The sequence below is a fragment of the Chelonoidis abingdonii genome, chromosome 5 (assembly GCF_003597395.2).
Source record: "Chelonoidis abingdonii isolate Lonesome George chromosome 5, CheloAbing_2.0, whole genome shotgun sequence".
NCBI lineage: Eukaryota > Metazoa > Chordata > Testudines > Testudinidae > Chelonoidis > Chelonoidis abingdonii.
In genome coordinates, this window is record NC_133773.1 from 60,726,752 (window position 1) to 60,753,848 (window position 27,097).

General features: G+C 42.4%; 1 protein-coding gene across 5 annotated transcripts in view; it reads right to left on the bottom strand.

Moving 5' to 3' along the window:
* Positions 1 to 27,097, bottom strand: part of SH3D19 (SH3 domain containing 19) — a 171,970-nt gene that overhangs the window by 116,903 nt on the left and 27,970 nt on the right. Inside the window, exon 1 of one of the 5 annotated variants that reach the window (XM_075066321.1) lies at positions 11,801 to 12,068. The exons of 3 other annotated variants lie outside the window; for them this stretch is intronic. In XM_075066321.1, the coding sequence (XP_074922422.1) occupies positions 11,801 to 11,891 (91 nt within the window). In that variant the 5' untranslated portion in view covers positions 11,892 to 12,068. Of the gene's footprint in view, positions 1 to 11,800; positions 12,069 to 27,097 lie in introns of those variants that run through there. One more of the 5 variants, XM_075066322.1, reaches the window with a different exon arrangement.

The following is a 27,097-nucleotide window of genomic DNA, read 5'->3' on the forward strand; positions in this document are numbered from 1 at the left end:
CCGTAATGTTCTCTTTAATGATCTGTTGTTTTAAATGAACTGCCAACACAGGAAGGAAAAAGTTTGTCTCTCTAGCACTTTAAACCAACCCCCTTTCTCACTGCTAATCCCTAGCAGGAAAAGAAAAATTATATTTACTAGCTTCTGAGATTCTTATATCCCCCAACTGTCACCATATAGATACGGTCTGTCCCATATGACCTGTGGTAACACATCTCGTGCTTACTGTGAACCTCCCAGCTTATCCTTGGATTATATCTCGCTGCCCAGCCCAAGTTTCCAGGTTTCGCGGCCCGCCTCGGTCCCCCAAACTTTCCTTGGGGACCCCTCCAAGAACCAAACCCCTGGGTCTCCCATCTCATCACTCTCCCCCTTTCCCTGGGTGATGTTGGGCGAGTGCTATACTTCAACTCCTTGATACACCAGAGGGCATCTAGCTATCCCCAAGGTATGCATTCAACACTTCAGATCACACAAGAATCACTCCCCCTTGTTGGCCGTAGCTTTTCCACCTGGGCAATAGGAAAGTAAGACACAAGCTTGGGCTTTTCCTCTCTCCCTTCTAGCCTGGCATAGAATTCCTCTCCCAGCTCGTGCCTCACATGAGGAAAAGAAACTCCACAAGTTTTACAAAGAACTTTAATAAAAAAGAACGGAAAATAACAGAACACATAATACTGCATAAGAACTCAATACCGGAATTGGCTTATAAGAAAATAGGAATCAAACATGTCTGATTTAAAAGCTAGCCCAATTAAACCATCCAGGCAAATCAACACCTGTATACAGAAATCAAGCAGCATCCACAGCGATTACTTGGTTCGCCTTTTTACCACAGAGGTTTAGTAGAATATTTGAAAGAAGATGAGTATACAAAAGATGTTTACTCACAAGCTGAGAAAACAAAAAGACCCCCGAGTTTCCAGTTCCTACCCAGACTTTACACAAAAAATCCATCGTCTCTGAATTGGTCCTCTGGTCAGGTGTTTTGATGCACCCTTATACAGGTAAAGAAAATTACCCTCCCATCTACTTATGACAGAGGGTCCCATAGAGGAGAGCTTAAAGACGTGGGACTTTTCAGCTTGGAAAAGAGGAGACTGGGATAGATACGAGGTATTAAAACAGAGTGATCAGGTAGAGAAGTAGATAAGAGATACACAGTAGCTATTTACTGTAATTCCCATCAAATGAACTAGGGGCAGACAAAGAATTAATAGCAGTAGGTAAACACAATAAAGGAAGTTGTTCGTTCACACAGCGCACATCAACTCCGTGAACTCCTTACTGAGAAGTGTGAAGGTTAGGCACTGTAACAGCCGTTTAAAAGAAGAACTAGGATATATTCATGGAGGTTAAGCCAATAATCGCTATTACCCAGGATGGGATAAGAAATGGTGTCCCTAGGACTCTGATTTGTTCAGAAGGTGGACGGAATGGCCGGAGGAGATCGCTGATCATTACCTGTTGGTTCACTCCTCTGGGGCACCTGGCATATGGCTACTGTTGGTGACAGGGATACTGGGACTAGCTAGATGGACCTTTGGTCTGACCCAGTATGGCCGTTCTTATGTTCTAATCACTCAGCCAGTCCAAATAAACATACCTTAACAAGGGAAGGTTAAAGGATTTTCTAACAAGTATTGACTGTGTGTGAAGTTAGTCCATTAACAAGGTTTTCTAAGGTGAAATGGAACTGTATTCTGCTCAACAGCCAAATGAGAACAAAAGATGCTGAGTCTTTAGGTAACAGAATGGTTTGTCATTCATATTGTAATTTTCCGTAGGCACTCAGGACCCAGGATGCCCCCTGACTCCCTCCTCCTTTCCTCAACTCTTAATGGCAGAAGAGGAAGAGATGTTCTGTGAGCTAGCTGCCCAGAGTGCACCGCTCCAAATACCACTACAAAGACTGCAAGTGTGAACATGCTATTGCGCAGGCTGCTGACAGTGTAAACACACAACAGTGGTTTCCCTTCAGTGCTCTCTGAGCGGTGCTGTACCTTCCAGCACTGTAACTCTGCCAGCGTAGACATATCCATAGACTGGGATATATTGGAATCTGTTAAGGACTCTCACACTTTATTTTAAACCTTACTCTAAATTACCAAAGCTTATAGGATCTAAGGATACTCTGAAACGGATCTGGCAAGAGGTGCAGAAAAATAAATTGTTTAATGATACTGGTCTACCTAAAAATTGCTGAGATATGAGCCAGCTCAGCTCCATTAGCCTTAAACGCATGCCAAAATATTAAGTTCTGCAGCCACAAACTAATATTTCAAAATAAGAAGAATCTAAAAGTGCTCCCGTTTCAATATAGGGACACAGATATCACATGATAAATTTTGAGTTTGCCTTCTTAAAACAACTAAAACCACTTTAATATTAGGACAAAAGGCCCTCCTAAAATTCAAAACAAATGTTATTCTCAGAGCAACAAAACTAATTAAGTGGCTTTTTTTTTTTTGCATGTTTCTCTATGTAAAAGAATGGATTACCTAAATATATAATCATATCATCCATCACCATGTAAACTTTTTTTGTTTTTAAAAAGCATACAAGTTGAAAATTTACTCACTATTAATCTATACAAATTATTGTATGCCCCAAACTCAGTTAATAGGACACAGAGTAGAGACTGGTAAAACATTAATAATATATGTTAATAAAATTAATTTGGGTTTACTTTAACCCAAAATAGAACTGCAAAAGCACACAAATTGGAAAAGACTGAACAGTTGACAGGAACCCGTGAAACCACCAATTTTCACAAAGGGAACAGTTGTGAGCGGAGCTGGTAGAAAAATCTGACAAAACTTTTTTCTGTCAAAAGAATACTGTTTCCTTGAAACTGAACCGTTCCACGGAAATATATCTATGTCAACAGGATGGGGGAAGAGAGAGATGGAGACAGACCCTCAAAACAGCCAACAGCTTAGTGATTAGGGGTCTGATTCAAACAGGGCAGGGACTTGAAACTGGGTGTTCCACACTCCAGATGAGTGTCCTAACCAGGCTATTCTGGGTGGTTCTCTCTTCGATGTGGAATTAAAACAAATTTTGAAATCTTTAAATTTTTCACAAAGCAGAGTTCTTTTCCAGCCAACTCTAGTTGAGAGTTCTTGTGGTCATTAAAGATCCTGTAATAGGAGTATTAATCCAATACGCTGGCCAAATTCCAAGGCAGCGAACAGCACTGAACACAAGCTGGACGGATAGCATGGAGCATGCCAAACCTCCTGATAATCATGTTTAGAAGACACATTCTAGCCTAAGTAAGAACCTAAGGTAGAACATGGTTTTTAAATAGGTTTAAACCAACTCTAAACAAAAGTACATATCTGAAGCCCTGCGTATATATACACAAGTTACAGCGGCTTAACTAAATCAATTAATTAAACAGGCACAAACTCCTTATGTAAGCACTCTTAAATTGTTTTACACCTGGTTTATATCAATTTTGCTTACATTGTAAAGCCAGGTACAAGCCAGTTTAAGAGCATTCAACATTCAGGGTTTGTACCAGGTTTATCTATATTGATTCAAACAAACAAACAAACAAACAAAAAGTTGGTGCAACTTTAGGCCTTAGCTCTCAATGCTGTTTAGACAATCACCCTACTGTCTGATCTACAAGGCGCCAGTGCTTATTTGACTAGACACCCACATACAAATCTGCAGCAGTTTAAAAGTGTTTTAGTTACACCAATGTAAGTTTGTATGTAGACAAAGTCACTTGTGAAAATCATCATTTATCAGCCCTGCAAGATAGGAATAGAATAGTGAGTGGCTGCTCTCTAAAAGCAGATGGGAGTGAAGTGAGAAAGCTTGGTTTACAGACAGCTACCTCACAGTGCATTATTTCACTACTTTACTATATCAGCATCAATTACTTCAGACCCATTTAAAGTTTTAGTGATGATGGTAGGAGTAAAGGAGAGGGGCTGGTAACTAGAATTACTGATAAACTGACAATAGGTTTTAGACCTTTTCTTACCTAACTCACACACATTATATGCCCCTTTACAGCAGCCAAGATGAAAGAAAGGAAAATGCTCCTTTGTTTCATCAGCCAAATGGAGTTTGAAGATGACTTCACATTATCAGCTACCTGCTGGCTGGATGGTACAAAAGATGGAGCCTCCTACCAGGTACAGAAATAGCATCTTAGTGAGAATTCCAACTTTGCCATTAGCTTGGGAGTCAGGGCAGAGGCTTAGCTTTCACCTGGGTCCTCACCTTACTTTAGTTCTCTGGCTATTAGGTATCTGCTTAATTTTCCATGCCCTATGTATGATAGGGCGTCGAGAGCGAGTAAGCATCTGGAAGAGGCAAGGTGTGTTTCACTATGTAGATATAGGAGGGTAGGAAAGAAATTGATAGGATAAGTTAGACTGTGTCTCCATTACACAGACTATACAGGCATAACTATGTTGGTGTAGCTATACCAGCATACCTCTGTAGTGTAAATGCAGCCTACACTGATGGAAAGGTTTTTCTTTCAGTGCAGGAACACCACCTCCCTGAATGATACTAACTACGTTGACAGAACTCCATCTACACTAGGTTGGCATAGCTATGCCAGTCAGGGAATGGATTTTTCACACTCCTGAGCAACATAGCTATGCTGACCTAACAAACATTTAAGCAAAGGTCAAGCCACAAAAGAGTAGGAGTGTGAAAGAGAATTGGGGAGGAAGTGAGAGGTTAGAAATGTAGGGGAATAGGTGGACCACACAAGAGAAGTAAAGGAATAGAAGAGAAAACAGCAGATGCAGAAAACAATATAACAAAAAAAAATGTATAACTGAGGCTGTAAGAAAGCAGTGAATTTTTTAGTTCACATGTTGCAGCCGTGGTTTGCTAAAGCTGTAGTTTTGGTGTGGGCCTATTGTGCTAGGCAGTGGCATCGTATACAGACACAGTAAGAGAAAGGCACCGCATGAGGGAGAGGTAAGAACTAGCTTTGTCAGCTCCTCCCACACTGAGAGCTCTCCCATGTTGGGGAAATCCCCAACAGGGAACTCATAAGTGATCCAAAGTGAGCAGATCGGGGCACAAAATCTGCTCCACTATTTTGAGAGCTCCCTGTTTTCTGGCTGATGAGACTGAGAACATACACAAAACACATCAATGGGCTGCTACTTTGTCCTCAGTGCAGTTAAAATGCAATTTATTTATAAGAGATGCAAGAAGGTGCCCCCTACAATGGTACATGTAGTATATTCCAAGCTCAGATGTGAAGGTCAATGGTGCACAGACAGCAAAGTCACCAAAATTAAACCATATTGGCTTTTGCTCCATTAGAAATAAAGAAAAATATTATTAACCAAACTGAAAAGAACAAATCACTGTGCCCAATCCTGTAAGATCTCTTCATAGGAAACTCCCAGTGACTTCACTGCTCAGTACTACTGAGTTACAGAAAAAAAAAAAAAGGAATACTGGATATACCAAAGTACAGACTTAGCTAGTCCACAACACACACTTCTACAAGTACCATCACTTATTATACTGCAAACAAATTAGACATTTAATATGATCTATCTTGCTGTAATACAGTCATAATCACTGATCTGGGTACCCATCCAAAATGGAAACCTAAGCAATAACACTGTTGTCACAAGAGGGAGACTTGTAACAAACATCAACCTTACCCACTCAAGGAGTAGCAAGTCCCAAATAGAAAGAACACTGACAGTTCTTTCACTTTCATTATCACGTCTACGACTGATTCCATGTTCCTGCATTTATTCTTTGGTTTAATGAAGTCTATCTATTAAAAAAACAAACAGAAAAAAAAAACCAAAAAAAAACAACACTTTCCATCATGTTTGGGTTATATAAATTTCATAAGGTCAAATCCTGAACAGTTTCTGCAGGGTGCTGAGGGCCTCAGTATCCACTTGATGGGTCAATAAACATCGAAAGAGCTCATAGCTTTGCAGAATCAGGCTCCTAAATTTCAAGAACAGACTTATAGCTTATTATTCTTTTACTCTTGGGACCAAACAGATATTTTGCATAAAAATAGGAATAGAATGCAGAGCCTTCTCATATCACATTCATAATTTCCCTTTGAAGACAGAGCTGGTTCACTGCAAAAAACTGTTGTTGCACTCAAGTCTGAGTTGGATCAGCCTATCCCACACAAACATACCCCAGCAATTCCCCTAGCTGTACACTGACTGGTGAGATGGTATGCTTCTGATGCAATCTTGGTTTGTTCTACTGGACCCAGCTTATCGTTCTAAGCTTCCAAAGCAAGTCAGCACAGGTTTGGTGTAGGAGTGCAAAAGAAATAGGACTGTTCTAAACTGGGTCTAGAGAAAAATAGACACAAGTAGAAAGCTATGAATTTTTTCAGTAGCTTAAAATTGACCAACTGAACTGAAGAAATTCCACAAAACTGAGTCTGAAACATCTGAGAAAAAAATAAAAAAAAACAGAGTTAAAAAAAAAAAAAAGTATAGAAAGGCTCTTGATCCCTCTAGCAAGAAGCTTATTTGCCACATTTACTGTCAGCCACCCTGTAGGAATAAAATAATTTCCAGGATACTATGACAATCTTACAAACATTAAAAGCAACTTCAATAAGACCTCTCTTAACCACATTGATAATGACACGATGCATTCCAAATTACAGAAATTTGTGATTAAGCTAGTGAGGAAAAAAAAGAAGGAAAAAAAAAGGCAATATTGAAAGTCAAAATCTTTTCCTGCATCACAGAACACCCGTATTATTACCAGGACACTGCAGCACAATCATGACAGCTTTTTACTATGAACTGGATAAGCCTAGTCATAGGCACTGACTCTGTGAGTGCTGCGGGGCTGGAGCACCGACAAAAATTAGCGGGTTCTCCGCATCCACTGGCAGCCAAGCTCCCCCTCGCTGCCACCCCCTCCTCACCTTCTCCTCCTCCGAGCATGCCAGGTCCCCACTCCCCCTCCCTCCCAGTGCTTCCTGTCCCTCTCCTGCCACCCCCATCTAACAGGTGTTTGGCAGCACTTAGGACTTTCCGGGAGGAGTGGGAGACATGGCGTGCTCAGGGGAGGAGGCGAAGAAGAGGCAGAGAAGAGGCAGGTAGAGACGGGGACTTGGGGGAAGGGGGTGAAAAGGGGGTGGGGACTTTGAGGAAGGGGTGGAATGGGGGTGAGGGAAGGGCGGTGCAAGGGCGGGAAGAGGTGGGGAGGGGCCAGGGGGTTGAGCACCCACTTGGCCATGGGGAAGTTGGCACCTATGAGCCTAGTTACTAAGGTGACCAGATATCCCAATTTTATAGGGACAGTCCTGATATTCAAGGCTTTTGTCTTATATAGCTGCCTATTCCCCCCCAATTCCCTGACCTAATTTTTCACACTTGTTATCTGGTCACCCTACTAGTTACTGATTTTTTACAGCTCATAAGTTGTCTCGAAATTTAGGGAGTGTCTGCAACATTTGAAGCTACCCAACTTCCCCCTAAAAAAGTTAAAATGAATTCAGGCTGAATACGGTAAGTTAGCATAGACATTAAATGTAGTTTGAAGTATGAGATTTCGAACACATTCGATTATAGAGGCTGTCTCATGAGCCTCATACTCTATTATTGGCCAGAGGGAGCTCATTGCAGGACTAGGTTCTTTTCCCCTCATAGAATATTTATTATTAGAGATAGCCAAGAAACAGACTTTCAGGCCTGCAAAAACCTTCAAGTCTTGGGGGAAAAATTTTTTTCCTGAATCAGGATGAACCTCCAAAAACTCAAAAATTTTCACAGACCTGGAAGTTTGCAATATTTCATTTTAGAATCACCATTCTAGAATCTGTCAGAAACCTGCCTGGCTTTTGCTGAATATTTCATCAAAATTGACACGTTCCAACAGAATGTGTTGATCTGACAAATCAGCATTTTCCAAAATTTCCAACTGTTCACTGTCTTTTCCTACCCTCCCAACACGTACACTTATTGTAAGACTTGCTTGGTATTGCAAAGAAGAGATTGTCCCTTTTCTCCATAGCATGAAATGTGGGTAATGCATTGTAAGATGTATAGTTTTATGGTAACATATTACTTGTCGCTTTGTTACTCTTTTAAGGCCCGATCCTGCAAACACAATGGAACAACTCATGAAAGTACATGTCCTCACAGATACAATTAATTATCACTTCAACAGTCTTTTTTTCCTCCTGCTGATGATAGCTCATCTCAATTGATTAGACTCTTCCTGTTGGTATGCATACTTCCACCTTTTCATGTTCTCTGTATGTATAAATATTTCCTGTCTGTGTGTTCCATTCTGTGCATCCGAAGAAGTGAGCTGTAGCTCACGAAAGCTCATGCTGAAATAAATTTGTTAGTCTCTAAGGTGCCACAAGTACTCCTGTTCTTATTGCGGATACAGACTAATACGGCTGCTACTCTGAAACAGATACAAAGGTTTACTGGGTCAGACCCTTAGGAAGCATAACTGTGCTTTTACCTTTCATACCAATTCTTTATTTCCACACACACCTCTCCTTTTCTCTTCCATTTTTATGTATTTAACTTCTTAAAATCCACATCTCTAGGTTCTCAACGCTACTTACAAGTGAACCACACTGGGACTGAGGTAGTGCTCTTTCACAAATCTGTATTTCCATGTATGAACTGAACTTTTATTTTATAACTGTGGCCTATGCGTATCAATCACATTTGATGTTGCAGACCACAAGTTGCCTCCACTGCTTTCAACAAAATGTAAAGTTTTAAAATGATAGATACAGCATAACTCACTACCCTATTTCACAATTTAAATAGTCCCATTGTTTGTTTCACCCTTACTTACATGATCATTACCATCATTAGACCTTTTGCCTGTCAGGCGCAGTTAATTTTTTTAATCCAAAAAAAATTGGGAGGTGGGAGGAGAAGAAAACTTGGTACATACAGCTCAAGTGATTTTCTCAAACACATCTTTAAAAATACTAGGCCTCAGGATATGCCTAGACTTCTCCCAGCATAACTATGTCCCTGACCAACACAGTTGTACCAGGAAAAGTCTGTAGTGTAAACACAGCTATATTGGCAAAGCTGTGCTTTTATCAGTATAGCTCAGGGGTCAGCAACCTTTCAGCAGTGGTGTGCCGAGTCTTCATTTATTCACTCTAATTTAAGGTTTCACGTGCCAGTAATACATTTAAACATTTTTAGAAGGTCTCTTTCTATAAGTCTATAATATATAACTAAACTATTGTTGTATGCAAAGTAAATAAGGTTTTTAAAATGTTTAAGAAGCTTCATTTAAAATTATATTAAAATGCAGAGCCCCCCGGCCCAGTGGCCAGGACCCAGGCAGTGTGAATGCCACTGAAAATTATCTCGCGTGCCGCATTCGGCACACGTGCCATAGGTTGCCTACCCCTGGTATAGCTTATTTCATTTGTAGGCAGTGGTTTTACTACGCCAGCATTTTCCTTACTTTGTCTATGCTGTCTTATCAATGGAAATATTTTTTGTTGTTTTGTAAGTGTACAAATTGCAGCTTTGCCAGGATAGCTGCACCCACTCTATGAATACTTTACTGGCATAGTATAAGGCAGTGACACTCAGATCTCAGTGGTTCAGGAGCCAAATTAGCAATCAACATTACCCAAAAGAGCCACAGTAGTGTGAATGACAGGGGAAATATTTAGTTTTTATATATTATTCTCACAGCAAGTAAATAAATAACTTAGTGCAAGTTGATAACTTAACTGGTTGATAACACAGTAAAAGCATCTTGATTGATTAATAACTTAGATTTATTAATAATTAAATCACACAGTGTTTTAATATCATGTGCGGCAAAGAGCCACAGGAGACACATTAAAGAGCCACTTGCGGCTTGAAAGCCACAGTCTGAGTATCACTGATACAAGATATTTCTGTAGTGGTAAACCGGTCCTAGCGTAGACATGACCCGAGTCTGCATTCACTGCAATGCATGTAGTCATTTACACTAGTACAAAATAGGTGGAGCACACCACTAAAACAGACAGTAGCAATTTACACTCTCTTTGCACCAGTATAAGCAACTATACAAAGTACAGGGCAACAGAGAATCCAGCCCTTTATTTTTTGTATAACCATTTCATACCTTAAAGTGAACTCTGGGATCAAATTTAGCTCCAGAATAAGAAAACATATACAATTTCACCAAATCTAAGATCAACATAAATGTTTTCTACTAGTTTAAAAAAAAATCCAATGGAAAGAGTTTTAAAATATACATAATAATTATTCCTTCTACAAAGAAGGACTTGCTGGAGCAAGGCCTTAAAACTGTTTATAGCTGGTTTTGTCAAGTGAAAATGACCAGACAGTTTCCATTGTCTACTCTGAGAGAAATGCAGAAAGTAAACAAAAATAAAAAAGTAAACACTGATTTTAAAAGTTTTCAATTTTAAATAAAAAAATTATTAGAAACAAAGGTAACATTTTTGTTTAGCTGATTTTTAAAGATATGTTTCTTAATGTGATATTCCCCCTGAAACTGGGGTTTTAGGAAGCTGTCTCAGCACAGAGTGGATTGCGTATGGACAGAAGAGGCAAATAATATAGCAGCCACCTCAAGGACTAGCAAAAGTTGCTTATCACAAGTGATCTTTAAGTCACGATTGAATTAGAAGCTACAGAGATACTTTATGACAGGGCTGCGTTGGCTCCCTTGGCCCACCATATGAAATAAAAACTTATCCTTGCCTTCAAGGATCTACATAAATCCATTGTAACCTAATCACTGATCCCTGTCTCATCACATTCTCCCAGCCTTTTTCCTCATCCTCCCAAATATGTCATCCCGCTTGTCTCTTTCTTCCAAACCAGCAACTCCTAATTCCAGTTTGCCAAGCCCTGTTGTCATGCAAATCTTTTCTTAAATCACCTTCTAAAGGTGCCTTAGGCTGGCGTAGTTTGTTCCCCTTCCTATACAGGAATAAACTATTCTGATATAAACACATTTATACTGGTATAACTATCTACATTAGTTAAAGTGATAAAGCTTTTATGTATAGAGAAAGCCTACAACTCATTTCTCCTGTATGGAAACAAGAAGTGAGTCAATAAAAATTTCCCTCACCTGAGTTTCCCAGTGCACTCCATCTTCTCTGGGACTGTAAACTCTGCAGGGCAGAGGCTGTTTGTAATGTTGTGTCTGGTAGAGCATTAAGCACCTTGCTGACACTTAGGCCTCCAACCCCAGGCTGGCAGACTCTTGTGCCCCTGAGGAGTTCCAATGCACAACGACAAGCAAAAGCCAGGGTTTCACACTGGCAACAAGCAATGTGGGGTTTGTTTGTTGGGGTGGTGATCCTTAGGGCATTTTAAGTATTGTTCAATACAATTTATATTTAACTATCCAATTTAGGCAAACAGCACTCTGGGAGTTAAACTGTTGGAAGCTGGACATTGCACCTTTTCTTTTAATATTAATGACTATCCCTTGATTCATCAAGGAGATAGGCATTCAGTCGAGCCTATCAAGTTAACAACAATTAAGTGACTGTACCTTGCCCTGACTCCCCTTCCTGCTCTCCTCCCCCTTTAAAAAACTCTCCATTTCCAGGAAGGATTTTAAACATAACTTTAAGGAAAAATCCTATCTGTTAAGTAACGGTCAGACACAGATTAACACATTAATCTACTTAATCTGACCCCCACCCACACTTGTTATTAGCGACTATAGCCCCACTCGTGTCCTGTGCTCCATTCGCTAGTGAGACTGGTACATGGACAGACCTACACTGCGGAGGTTAATGGCTTTGCCCAGCATTCAACTAAAAGCCTCCTCTTACCGGCTGCAGAGTTCAGGTTCCTCCTTCTGTGCCTTCTGCCGCACTCCCTCCGCTCCTCTTCCTCGTCCTCCAGCCTCCAGGCTTCAGCCATCAGCGAGGGGTGCACGAGGGGGCATTTAGAAAGCAGGCGCCCCCATGCCCGGGCGCGCGCGACCGAGGGGTTCTTTGTCTCGCTCAGTGAGTGAGCAGCGAACGCCCCAGCGCTGGAGCGGGGGCCACGCTGCGGTCCCCGGGTCAGAGCAGCCCTTCCGAGCCGCCCCACTCTGCACCTGCAACGCTCCTCTCCTCTCCCCCGGCAGCTCCCTGCAAATCTCGCTCCTTCTCACTCCGCCTCCCCCTTCTCTGAAGTTTAAGCCTAGGCGTGGAAGATCCTCTTTGGGCCTTTTCCTCTCCTCCCTTCCCTGCAAGGCTCAGCCGGACGCAGGTTAGGAGGAGAGAGAGGCGCACCCACACAACCAGGTTGGGAGGAAAGGGAAAGTTAAGGGAAAATGAAAGAAGGTCGCGTTTGCTTTTCCTGCCCATTCACAATATTCCGGTGTCAACAGGAAACTCCACTGCAGCCTGGCACTAAAACAAAAGGAGGAGGGGGAGGTACCTGGAGCAGAAAGCAGCAATCTGGGTTGCAGCATGCAAAGGAGGGAGTGAGCCTCAGCTGGGAAGGAAGATGGACTCGCATTTACAAGGCTGGAGTAGCTGAAAACTTTTATTTAGGGGAAAGGGACATGATTTTTTTTTTCTTGTGGATCTACTTATCTCCAGGGCAGTCTCTCAGGCTGGTAGCATTTTGAAGGAGGGAAAGTTCTAAACAGTGCAGCATTGAGTGAGATTTTAAAGGTCCCTTCAAGAATGCAGTCCATTCTTCCTCACCAGTGGGAAAGACCTTTAAAAACTGCTTTAAATCATTCAAAACAAGAGCTTCTGTTCAAATGAGACTTGGCTGATTTATGACTCCAGTCCCATTGTTGAAACATTGTTTAAACTGCATGCTGAGTTATACCCAGTACAATCCCACTGACCCTTGTGTGGTAACCAGGGGTGTAAATCAGGGAAGAAAAGAAGAGACTAGTGCCCACCTGTTTTAAAGGATTAGTTTTATTTGCTATGATGAGCACAACAGTTCAGAAAAATGCTTTCACTTTATGGTTAAGGTGAATTAAGTTGTAAAGGTTCTCACTGTGAAAAGTTAAAACCTACTCTTCTTATTAGCATATGCGCAGTATGCCTCAGGTGGACCCCAGGATTCATTCATCACTGAATTTGGTCTGCTGGCTGAGAAAAAAGTTGGTGGTGCTTAGGTACCAATATGATTGGCACCTTAGAAAAAGCCAAGTTATAGAGTCTTTGGCTTCAGATTGTTATTATAGGCAGAACAAGTAGTGCTGCCTATAATTAAGGTTGCCTGACACAGGATGGATGGTGCTCTGGGGATGAACGGGGGTTATGTAGTGAAGGAGTCTAGATCTATAAGACCCCTGCCTCCTTCATTGCACACATTGTTAGCTGTGTAGTGAATAAGGCAAGGAGCAGCAGAGAAAAAAGGATGGTCTTGTGGTTTAGGCAGTTTAATGCCCTCCAGATAACTAGACTCTCTCCCTGACTTTTCCATAGAGTTCCTGTATGATGCCTGGGAATTAATTAAAACTGAACTTTTCATATTTTGTAAAAGGACCACTTAGTGCACAAGATGCACACTACTTTCAGTAGTGCAAGCTGAGAAGAACATGCTGCTTTATTCAACTGTGTAACAAAGAGGTGGTGGGTGAAACTCTCACTAACTAAACAGGAAGTATGAGAATGGTGGAGTACTGTGAGTAATGCAGTTAACCCCTTGATGATCACTTTATTACTTCACAGGTGGTCTCTAACTGTGCACTCATTTTCTGGGTGCCTTACATAAATCTGGGATTTGAGTTGCAGAAGTGCTGAGCACACTGAGCTGTAAATGAAGTCAATGGGAGTTGTGCTTGAGCATATGACATTATAAAATGCTATGTTCTCTGAAAAATCAGAGATTATTGTGTGTGATTATTTGGGGCTCTATGTACAATTTATACTGGTTGTAGTGATGTTGTAGAGTGTTGGTCCCACGATATTAGAGACAAAGCAGCTGAGGTAGTATTTTTTTAGTAGACCACTTTCTGTTGATGAAACAGACAAGTTTTCAAGCTATACAGAGCTAAAGGAGAGCTCTGTGAAACTCCAAAGCTTGTCTCTTTCACAAACAGAAGTTGGTCCTGTGACATTACCCCCCATATTACTTATGGAAATATTCTTATGATAGATATGGCATACCTGAGGTATATTTTCTGCAAGATGGGTCTTGTAGGTATCACCGGAAGGGTTATTTACTGAATGTGATTATCCAATTTGTATGCATGTATCATTTCTGTATCTGAAGTTAGGAATATTGACTATGTAAAATTACAACTGTGATACATGAAGGGAGAGGGGGTAGCTCCCTTTTGTGGACGCCCAGCTATCCAGTAGCTATAAAATCCCTCTTAGTAGCTGTTCTCTAATTGCTCTACCCGTAAAGGGTTAAAAAGTCTCACTGCTATGCAAAGGTAAGAGGAAGTGAATGGGCACCTGGTCAAAAGAGCCAATGGGAAGGCTAGAACTTTTTAAAATTGAAACAAGATTCCCCTTTTGTCTGTCTGTTGTTATTCTCAGGAAGAGGCAGACAGGGACCAGTTATGCTGTGAGAAACTTGGGTCAGGTATGATAAAACATTGGTATCATACCTAGAAACTACTAATCTAAAACCCAGATATGTAAGTAGATCAGGAAATGTCTAGGAAGACATGAATAGATTTATCCCTTTTATTTCGTTATGGCTTGTGGACTCCTCTGTGCTAACCCCAAGTGCTTTTGTTTTGCTTGTAACCTTTAAGCTGGACCGCAAGAGAGCTATTCTTGGTACGTAATCCTTGTAGTGCTTTTTAAAAAAATCTAGCAAAAGCCTAAATTCCCAGATGTATTTTCTTCTTTTTTTATTAATAAAATTTACCTTTTTAAAGAACAGAATTGGATTTTTGTGTCTTAAAAAGTTTGTGCACATGCTGTTTAATTAGCTGGTGGCAACAGCTAATTTTTTTTCTTCTTTCTCAACTCTTCCCTGGAGGAGGGTGAAAGAGCTTGAGGGAACCCCAGAGGAAGGAATTCCCAAGTGTGCCTTCCTGGGCTCTCAAAGGAGTTTTGCACGTGGGTGGTGGCAGCATCTACCAATCCAAGGTTTATTAAAAAATAAATAAATAAATACATAAAAAAGCTGTACTCTTGGGAATTTAATACAAGCCTGGAGTGGCAAGTATTAATTTTTAGAGTCCTTGTGATCCCCCACTTTCTGTACTCAAAGTGCCAGATTGGTGAATCAGCCTTGACAACAACTGTGTGTATACTTGGAGGTGCCCACCAGACAATAAGCAATCAGCCTTAGTGGGCATTTGGAAAAAGACAATGAGTCAAGGATGCAGATCACCCATCTTCCAGGAGTTCCTTCCTGTGGACATTACAAATAAATCTGGTTTCATGGTTGCTTTAACACTGCAAGTCAGATGATAATGTCACCTGGTAAAAAGTGCCACCGTGGACTCTGCTGGTACTTTTCCACTGGAAACAAAGTCTTCCCGCCTTAGGCACATTATATTTAAGGCTGAGGAGTAAGGAAAACAGGACTCCTCTCCACTGCCTTCCTGCCCAAGAAGAAAGACTGCTGAAAGTACCTGAGGAGACAAAGAAACTGAGCTGTGGGAAAGGCAAGGGCTGAATCCAGAGCGAGACAGAGGAGTCTAGTCTGTAAAGAGAAATACCTGCGACTGTAAGCTACAGAAACTCTGTAACTTGCCTAAGACAACATTTAGAGTAAGAAATTACTTCTTCAAACCAGTCTCTTTAAGATCTTAAGCTTAGTATGAGTGTTTTGTTTTATTTGCTTAGTAATCTGCCTTGTTCTGTTTGCTAGCACTTAAAATCTGCCTTTTATAGTTAATTAACTTGTTTTTGTTTATTATTAAACCCAGTTTGTGCAATTTCTAATGGGGCGGGATGGGCAAGAAGTTGTGTATATCCTCCTCCACATTGAGGGAGGTGGCAAAGTTATGAGCTTATGTGGCACAGGTTTCTCTATATCCAGGGGTGAAAGTAACTTAAAGGACTTACCAGTACGCAGGAGTCCTGATCAAGGGCATGGCCTCAACCAGAAGAGGTGGGACCTTTCAAGATTTAAAGGCCCTTAGGGCTGTGGCTGTGGCTGGGAGCCCCAAGGGCCTTTAAATCACTCCGGAGCTACCTGGTGCAGAGGTGGCTGGGAGCCCCGGGGTGAATTAAAGGACCCAGGGCTGTGGCTGCTGCAGAACTCTGGGCCCTTTAAATCATTGTGGGAGCCCTGCCGCACTACCACTTTAAAGGGCCTGGAGCTCCGGCCGCTGCGGGGAGCCCCGGGCCCTTTAAAGGCCCTGCCGCGCTAACTTGGGGCGGCAGAGCTCGGGGAGGGATTTAAAGGGCCTGGGGCTCTGGCTGCTGCGGAGAGTCCCGGGCCCTTTAAAGCACTGCTGGAGCTCCAGCAGCAGGGTTTGGGCAGTGCTTTAAAGGGCCCGGGGCTCCCCGCAGCAGCCAGAGCCCCAGGCCCTTTAAAGTGCCACTGGAGAAGCCGGTCCAGTCTGGCACAGCATACCGGCTTTTTGTCTGTCTGTTGTTGTTCTTGGGGAGAGGCAGACAGGGACCAGTTATGCTGTGAGAAGCTTGGGCCAGGACCAGACGGGCTTATTTTCACCTCTGTCTACATCACAAGACAGTATTATTTTGGGTTTTCTTTCCAGAGGGGGGCTGCACTTGAGTGCTGGGCAATTTCCTAGCTGAGTCTTCTCATAGAGAGCTGTTTGCAGACTCTGTGATTCTACAGCTGGTGTGTCCCTACCTGTGTGTGTGGGTGTGCTGCCAGAGGCTGGAGAGACTAATTCAGAAAAACAGGGAGAGGGAGCCCAGGCTAGTGGAGCAAGCAGGCTCAGTGAAATCCAAGTACATCAGGTGGCATCCCAGAAGGAGGGTCCAATCCGTCACAGGTCCAATAAAAATAAATATTACTTCACTCATCTTGTCTCTCTATGCATCACTTATGTATTCTAGTTGATTATATGAAATTGCTCTATCATTCAATAGATGTGGAATCCACCATCTGCTGTCAGGATATCTTCAGATCAGGGATAAAGGAGAGTCACCCATTCAAATAGGAGCACCTTAGGACAATGGGTTGGCTGAAGCTGGAAGAACGAGTTTTCTCCAACTTCTCTGCAAGAGACTGATGTTTGAAGAGTGGAATTGCCCCAGAAGCAGAACAAAGAAATCAGGTGTTAGCATTGTGTCTTAAAAACTACAGAGCCTCAGATATGCAGAGAAAGGATTCACATGAGGAACAAAGGCACAGACTTTTGGAGGGAGAGCGGATGTTTTGGTGGCAGTGCCAGACAAGGTAAAAGGATGCTGTCTGGACTCCAGGGTGGGAAAAGAGAGCAAGAATGAGCACATGCAGACTGACTGAGTCACGTGGAAGAGAAGCCTGACCTGGAGGAGTGGAGTCCTGAAGAGGGGACCTGGAACCTTGAAAAGACACTTTTATTTACTGCTATCTAAAGTAAAGTGTGTTTGGTTTTGGACTGCTTTGCATAGCCTGTGCCTGTTTGTTTCCACTATCATGTATGCCTGAAGAAATTATTTGTAAGCCAGCCTGCACATAAAGTGGAATTCTGGGAAAGAGGGGGAAGGCCAGGGGAGTTGGCCCTAGTCACAGGGCCTAGGCAGTTGCACTGTGGGGTCTCAGCTGGCAGAAAGGGTGTGATACAGGATGTGCACCTTGAGAGTATGCCTAGGGAGCCAAAACCAGAAGAAAAAAAAGAGATTTTTTTAGTTTAGTAAGCTTAAAAAGCACTCAAGTGCAGTGTACTGACACTCAAACACAGTAGCCTGGTATTTGTTCAGCACAGGAAGTTTTAAAGCAGGATTGTGACACTAGGCATCTCAAATTGGGCCAAAATTAGTGCACTTTTTATGTTAATCTCTTTGTGCCTTGTTTTCCTAGCTGTAACAGGGGGATATCACCCTCTCATCTCAGAGGGCTGGGAAAATAAATTCATTAGTATTTGTTTCAGAGTAGCAGCCGTGTTAGTCTGTATCTGCAAAAAGAACAAGAGTGCTTGTGGCACCTTAGAGACTAAGGGCATGGCTACACTTGAGAGTTAGAGCACTGGTGGTGGCTTTACAGCGCTGTAACTTACTCCCCGTCCACACTGGCAAGGCACATACAGTGCTGTATCTCCCTGGCTACAGCGCTGGTTGTACTCCACCTCGACGAGAGAAATAAAGAGAACAGTGCTGGGGTGCCAGTGTAAACAGTGATTAATCTTACTACACTGTAACTGACCTTCGGAACCTTCCCATAATGCTTTTAAGTGAAGATAACACTCTTTGTTTTGTTGTGATGCTTCTCTTCATTTTGTTGTGAACTTGGGGTTCCCAGAGCTGCTTATCTAGAAAACAAACACAGCTACTGTTTGCAGTGAATGAGGCAGGCAGGGGGATGAATGTCCACAGCTAGTATTTGCTTGAGAAGAGAAGCAGCCTGGTGGGGAGGAGGAGGGGGGCCATTTTGGAGCAGCTGCTTATCTGGTCTGAAGACTATTTGCATTTAGTGAATGAGAAAGGGGTGGGGGAAGGGGTCAAAACTTTTTTAAAATGATTGAAGGTTGGTGCTGTGTATCTTCAAGTCCTTAGAACTTGCAAGGCAGGAGCTGACACAGTGTCAGCTCCAAAAATCCACTCTCTCTGTCTCCCCCACGCTCCCTGTCACACTCCACCCCACCCGCCTCTTTTGAAAAGCACGTTGCAGCCACTTGAATGCTGGGATAGCTGCCCATAATGCACCACTCCGAACACCACTGCAAATGTGGTCACACTGCAGCGCTGGTAGCTGTCATTGTGGCCACACTGCAGCGCTTTCTCTACACAGCTGTATGAAGAGAGCTTTAACTCCTAGCGCTGTATAGCTGCAAGTGTAGCCAAACCCAAACACATTTATTTGAGCGTAAGCTTTTGTGGGCTATAGTCCACTTCATCAGATGCATGTAGTGGAAAATGCAGTAGGAATATATATATATATATACATAGAGAACATGAAACAATGGGTGTTACCATACACACTCTAAGGAGAGTGATCAGTTAAGATAAACTATTATCAGCAGGAGAGAAAAAGAACTGTTTGTAATGGTAATGAAAATGGCACATTTCCAGCAATTGACAAGGAGATGTAAGGAACTGTGTGGGGAGGGGTGGGGGGTGGAATAAGCATGGAGAAATAGTTTTACTCTGTGTAATGGCCCATCCACTCCCAGTCTTTATTCAAGCCTAGTCTGATGGTGTCCAATTTGCAAAGTAATTCCAATTCAGCAGTCTCTCATTGGAGTCTGTTTTTGAAGTTTTTTTGTTGTAATATTGTGACTTTTAGGTCTGTAATCGAGTGGCCAGGGAGATTGAAGTGTTCTCCATCTGGTTTTAGAATGTTATAATTCTTGATGTCTGATTTATGTCCATTTATTCTTTTATGTAGAGACTGTCCGGTTTGGCCAATGTACATGGCAGAAGGGCATTGCTGGCACATGATGGCATATATCACATTGGTAGATGTACAGCTGAATGAGCCCCTGATGGCGTGGCTGATGTGATTAGTATTTATGAAGCCCTCAGAAACTATAGTGATGAGTGCCAGAGACAAGTCCATGAAGAAATTAATAATTCTGTTTTCACAGCAGTGTTTGAATAATTTGCAGTAAATATGTACTAAAATGCCCATTGAACAATGAAGCAAAACCAAAATATTGAACAGGGCTCATTAAGTGAGCAGTTTATTCTGTGCACTGAATGAAGCAGGGGTCCTGTTGAAAAAATAGTATGTGATCATATAACTAAAGACTATCATAATGCATACACACAGGAGGTAAATTAATGTTGCACAGGCAGCCTTAATTGTGGTATTTCCTAACTCTTGAGTGCTTGTCTTTGCAACCTTAATAATGTTCTTTTAATGTAATTGTTTGTGTGTAATTTGCTATTCAGTTAGTATGATAGTTATGTATAAAGGACAAATACTCTACTTTAACAGGCTTGCACTCTTAAAGGCCCCAAATCTTCATTGAGGTCTGCATTGGTGGACTCCCATTACATCTTCATGTGGGTGCACAGTTCTTTCCCCACAAAGATGTAGGATCATAGTTCTATGTTATATCTAAACTGGCAAAGTGAGACCCATAATTCCTCACCAGTGCAGTTATGTGCAGAATACTATGTGGGGCTTCACCACTTCAGAGTTGCAAGTTTGAATTTTTCCAGCACCAACACGGCCATAAAGTTGGACTGAAGACATAAAATAATTACAGACAAGAAGAGTGTGAGGATGACAACAGTCAACAAGAGAAGAGAGAAGCCATTTGTGAGTGCTGAAGAGGAGACCAAGGAGAGAGAGTCAAGTATAGAGCCAGAATTGAAAGCCGTTTGCATGCCAGACAGATTTCTTAGTTGCTATATGATCAGTGTCCAGGCCAGGGACTTTGTTAACCACACCTTTCCTGAGCTTTCAAGACTTACCTTGATTCTCTCCAGAACCCTCGAATAACCATGAGTGGCCAAGACACTCAACCCTCCACAGGGCTTTCTTCTTACAATTTCTCATTTCTTTATGTATATGTTCATACCCATCCTATTTACCACAGAAGGAGAAGTGTCACTGCCTTGTGAAGGGATTTTGCTGTCACTTGAAGCAGGGGACCTCGACAGGAACATCAGCATAAAAAATCAGAAAAGGTGCAGGAAACACAGCTAAACAAACACTCTATCACTGCTAACCACAAAAGGAACTCTGAGGCTGCCAAATCCCTAGACTAGGGAAACAGATTTGAAAACAATTAAGAGGCCCTATCTACATGCCCAAGATAAAAACTGCTAGAGCACTGTTTCAACAGTCAATCAAAAGAAGCAATAAAATCTGAAACGATGCGGGGAAGTGAGAATCACTTACTGTATTATTAACCATCACCAACAACATGCTTGTTACTGTACAAACCAGAATAAGTCATGGTTCCTGCCCCAATGAGCATACAATCATAGCACTCATCTTGCAAGCTGCACCATGCACAGCTGAGGCAGAAGGGAGTTCCAGCATAAGGTGTGGTATGGAAAAAGTCAAGAAGATAAGTGGGAGATAAAGATGGAGCGGTGAAGAAGACAATGAATAACTTGGGAAACAGTGTTCCCTACTACTCCTGCTTTGCCTTAAACAACAAATTAAGGTATAAACATAGCAAGGTATATAAATGAAAGCACAAGGGCTAATCAATCACACACTCATCCTTCTCTGCTCAAAACCAACATCCTCAGCTCACCCAGAAGAAAAAGTACAGTCAGGCTTGGACTGGGCTACAGAGAAATTTCTCTAGAATCCCCAGGAACTGGAGGATTCCCCCTCTCCCCCCGCAACTTCTCCAAGAAGTAGCAGAATAAGCCTAATTCTCATCGATCTGTGGATCTGAAGTACTGGCTGGCAGGGGGCCCAGCCTCCAGCAGAGATTAAATTCTGTTACCTTGAAGTAGAATGAGGCCAGGAGATGAGAGATTAAAGTAAGAGTGGGGCTGGCTCTGGTTGCCCCCTGTCACCTCTTATTTGAATTTATGAATCTGTCTCATGCCTTATGAGTAATGATCTGAGATAACTCCAAAATTTGCAGCATAGTAGCTTGCTAAATTCAAACACAAGGGGTAGCAAATGAAAAGAGGCCAGAACATCTGGCCAACAAAGCACTAGCTTTCCAGGGACTGAAGCAGCATTTCCAGTTCCCATAGCTAAAGAGAGAAAAGATTGAAAGAGACATAAGGAATCCTTAAAGCAAAATACACAAAATGGAAATTAGTGACTAAAGGTTTCATAACACTAGAGATAAGCAGTTAAAATGTCTAAATTGGTCAATATAGAGGAGTAGAGGTCCCTTGCCTAAACCTCCTACCCCACAGTTCTCTGAGGGATTGTCTTCACAGACAGTGCTACAGCAGCATAGCTGCACTGCACTTTAGTGAAGATGCTCCTATGCCAATGGGAGAGCATCTCCCGTTGGTGTAGTTAATCCACCTCCACAAGATGTTAGCTATGTTGATAGGAGAACCTTTCCCATTGACACAGCACTGTCTACACGAGGGTTAGGTGGTATAAATTCATTCAGTGGTATAGATTTTCACACCCCTGAGCGATGTAGTTACAGATCTACAATGTCTAAATATAGGTATATATGTAGATCTGGCCTGACTGTAGCTGCTCTGGTAAGCCTTCTTCAGGGGAGCAAGACTGTGGGGAAAAAAATCTCTAAATCGGAGTCATTATTTGAAGCCTCAAATATTCTTACATTTTTCCTATTAGATACTGGGAGCATACATTTACCTTTACAATGTAACAAATCTTGCACAAATGTGGGTGTGTAGGAAAAGGGGTGTACCACAGTATACTAATTATTCAAAACTGTATTATTCACCACAACTTAAATACTTTTGATTTTGTCTTCCACAGTATTAGGTGAAGACAGGCATGTAAGGGCAGGCAACTAGGTAAACATGTCTTGGTACTCTCTGCAGAACTACAACTTGTTACCTTTCCAACTGTAGGCTCCACTGAGATCTTTTATTCTGATATCCCTCTCTGGAGTTGGTACTTTATATGGCCATATAGACATAAGCTGTTCTTCCACCAAAATATTTTTGCTAAAGAATTACTCATATGATCAAATATCAATTCCGGTTTTGACTTTAAAGCAGCTGGAGCCTGAAACTATGCATCGATATTTGGAAGGGATCCAAGGGTCCCTGACAACAAAAGAATAACATTAAGTGATTTTGTAAAAAGTGTAAGGAATGAAGTAGAGTTTCCAACTGGGGAAACATAGCTCCTCGATACTGCAACATTATTTCTGTTCTGATCAGAGATAACAAGAATGTTCTCCATAGACTGACGCAGGAAATACAAATAGATATTAGCCTTAGAGTTTGTCTATACTGGCAAATTTTGTTGCCAAAAACTGCCTTAGCGTACACACTGCAATTGGACTTTTGTCGGAAAAAAAGCCCAGTTTTGGTGACAAAAAACTTCCACCCCTGTGAGAGACTTGTCTTTTCCCCTCCCTTTATTGTCGACAAACAGCCAGTGTAGACACCATGCCTTTTTTTTTTCCCCCCAATTTTATTGGCCTCCAGAAACTGTCTCACAATTCCCATGCTGCCACTCTGGTCAGAGGTTTGAACTCCGCTGCCCTGCAGCCAACCTGCCCCTCCCCCTTGCAAGCCTCAGGAATTTTAAATCTCTTTTCCTGCTTCCCGGCTTCCCATGTGAGATTCCCAGGTAAGCATGGCTGGCTATCGCACCAAACGCTCTGCCACTTGGACCACACCTGAGCTGTTGGATCTGATCAGTATACAGGGAGATGAGTCTGTTCAGTCACAGCTGTGACTGACGAAGAATCAGGACACATATGGGCAAATTTCTGAGGCTTGTGCAAAAAGGGCTATGATTGGGGCACGCAGTGGTGCACGGCGAAGATAAAGGAGCTGAGGTAGGTGTACCATAAGGCGTGGGAGGCACAGGTGACCCCACTTCCATTGGCAATAGCCCCGTGGATACTTCACGGGCAGCAGAAAGAGGGGATAACTCAGAGGCTGAAATTCTGGATGAAGAAGCTAGAGAGAGCTAGAAAAGGATGTGGAACTCCCAGCGGGGTCACCCAGCGGGACAGGCAGCCAGGAACTTTTCTCCACTCCAGAAGTGCTCTACAGGGAGCAGGAAGCAGATGAGATGCTGGGTAAGTTGCTGTGGCTTGTAGAATTCATTGTAGAATGAATCGAAAAATGGGAGACAGGTACTGTTTTATGTGAGTTGGACATTGCTCTGTGTAGCTAATCTGCATGGCCAAGCAGGGTGTCGATGGACATCAAGTCCTGCAGGGAATCCTCCAGAGAGAGGCTCTGGAAAGTTTCCAAGAGGTACTTGTTAATCCTCTGCTGCAGATTCCAAGGGATTGTAGCCTTGTTAGTTCCCCCATCATAGGAAACTGTACCATGCCTTTTAGCAATCACTGGAGCTGGGACCAAAGTTGCACATAGCTGAGCTGCATATAGACGGGAGTGAAAGCCACAAGCTTGCAGTAGTTGTGCCCTGGTTTCCCTGCTTACCCGCAGCAGTGAGATGTCAGCAAGCAGGTTGTCCGCCTGTGAAAAAGTGTGTGATAATTTTAGAATGAGTTCCCTGCAAAGCTACTCTGCAAGCCGTGACTGTTTTGTCCATATGCACAACTGCCTTCCCCCCCCACTCTCGACACTCACCATGACTGGGGTGCTCGTAGAGCTGTGTGCCTTTCTAAAGTCAGTGAGAAAGTGATAGCTACTACTTGCAAAAGGCCCTTGTTACTGAAGTGTTTCAGTAGTTTGCTGGAATGTAACAATCCCACTTCTGTGCACTGTCCACAGCAGCCAAGACCTTTAGGCACACACCACGCACCCCTGCCCACTGGCTTCAGCAGATAAGGAAGAAGCCAAGACGCAGCAAAGAAAACATGTTCAGGGAGGTGCTGCAGTGCAATGGGAACTTGTCTGTCCTGCTAGGCACACTGGAGGAACTGTGAGAAAATAGTGAAAAACTATCAGCACTCAAGTGGCACAGGCTGCATCCTCACTGCAAAGTGGTGGGTTACCAGTCCAAACAAATGCAGCTCCTACAGTTTATCCTGCAGCCCTAGACAGGCATGAACTGTAAGCACTGGCAAGCTCACTTGGCGGAGTTAGGGGTAACTCCAGAAACTTGAGTGAACTCTGCAATGAAGACATACCCTTAGGTACACATCCCCACTGCAACGCCTCACCCACATTGTGTTCTTATTAGACTCATAGACTCATAGACGTTAAGGTCAGAAGGGACCATTATGATCATCTAGTCTGACCTTCCGCACAAAGGCCACAGAATCCTACCCATCCACATCTATAACAAACCCCTAACCTATGTCTGAGTTATTAAAGTCTTCAAATTGTGGTTTGAAGACCTCAAGCTGCAGAGAATCCTCCAGCAAGTGACCCATGCCCCACACTGCAGAGGAAGGCAAAAAGCCTCCAGGGCCTCTGCCAATCTGCCCCGGAGAAAAATTCCTTCTTGACCCCAAATATGGCGATCAGCTAAACCCTGAGCATGTGGGCAAGACTCACCAGCCAGCACCCAGGAAAGAATTCTCTGCAGTAACTCAGATCCCATCCCATCCAACATCCCCTCACAGACCATTGAGCAGACTTATCTGCTGATAATCCAAGATCAATTGCCCAAATTAAACTATCCCATCATATCATCCCCTCCATATACTTATCAAGCTTAGTCTTAGCCAGAATAATGTCTTTTGCCCCACTTTTCCCTTGGGAAGGCTGTTTCCAAGAACTTCACTCACTGTAATGGTTTAGAAAAACCTTTGTCTAATTTTAGTCTAAACTTCTCTAGTGTCTCAGTTTATACCCATTTGTTCTTGTTTCCCACATAGTTTTCGTACTAGCTTAAATAATTCCTTCTCTCCTCCCATATAAATGTTAATCCCTCTCGATATATTTAAAGAGCAAGGAGGCCATATCCCCTCCCTAACCTTCTTTGGTTGGCTAAGACAAGCCAGAGCTCTTTGGGAAGTCTCTCCTTCAAGTAAGGACACGGTTATATGTACACCATTTGGAGTCACTCTCAGTATACACTGTCTCTGCACACACCATGTTGCCAGTTGAATTCATCCTTCTTAAAAACATTCAGATGAGCATGAACTGCACACAGTGATTCCATGGATGGAGGGTCCAGCTTCAGCGCCTTAATATAACAAGTACTAACACCTACTGTATCTTTGCTGGAAATACTCGCTTGATGCATCCTCAAAACGGCATTAGCTTTTCTAAATGGCCACACACAGGTTGGCGGCTCATATCATCTGTGATCAACCATACTCCCGAGGTCCTTCTCCTCCTCTGTTACTCTCAACTGATGCGTCCCCAATTTATACTAAATTCTGTTATAATCCCTAAATGCATGACCTTGCTTTTCACTTATTAATTTCATCCCTATTCTATTACTTCAGTTTACAAGGTCATCATCTTTCTGTATTGTATATCCCGGTCCTGTCCTGTGTTAGCAAACCTCCAGCTTTGCGTCAATTCGCAAACTTTATTAGCACATTCCCACTTTTTGTGCCAAGTCCAGTAATAAAGGTTAATAAGATTGGTCCCAAAACGATTCTAAGAACTATCCAACAGTAACCTCTTCCAAGCCTGACAGTTTACCTCGTACGACCCGTTGTTGTCTCCTTTAACCAGTTCCTTATCCACCTTTCAATTTTCATATGATCTCCATCTTTTCCAATTTAACTAAATTCCCCATCATGGAACAATGTCAAATGCCTACTGAAATCGAGTAAAATTAATCTACTTGCCATTCCTTTGTCTAAATAATATTTCCCTTCTCAAAGGGCAGATAGGGTGGTTTGGCCACGATCTCCTTTGTGTAAACCATGTTGTATTGGTCCCAATTACCACCATTGACCTCAAGGTCCTAACTACTTTCTCCTTCAAAATTTTTCCAAGACCTTACATACTACAGATGTAAAACTAACAGGCCTATAGTTACTCGGATCACCACCTTTTTTCCCTTTCTTAAAAATAGGAACTATGTTAGCATTCTCCAGTCATACGGTCAACAACCCTGAGTTCACCGTTCATTAAAATTCTGCTAATGACTTGCAATTTCCATGCCAGTTCCTTTAATATTCTTGGTGAAGATTTTCTGGGCCCTCTGATTTTGTCCCATTAAGCTGTTCAAGTTTGGCTTCTACCTCAGATTTGGTATATCTACCTCCATATCCTCATCCATTTGCATCTACCCATCCTCCTCATTCCCATTTGTCATCCTTCCATTATCCCTAAGCTCCTCATAACCTCATTAAAGACTGAGCAAAGTATTTATATTAATTCCCATGCTTAGTTATCCTTAACCTCGCTTTCCATCCTCAGTGTTTAGCGGTCCCACTTCTTCTTCTTTGTTTCTTCTTATTTATATTCCTATAGAACCTTTTCTATTGGTTTTAATTCCCTTTGCAAGGTCCAACTCTACATGGCTTTTTAGGCCTTTCTCACTTTATCCCTACATGTTCTGACCTCACTAAGGTAGCTTGCTTGCTAATCCTGCCCATACTTCCACTCCTTGTAGCT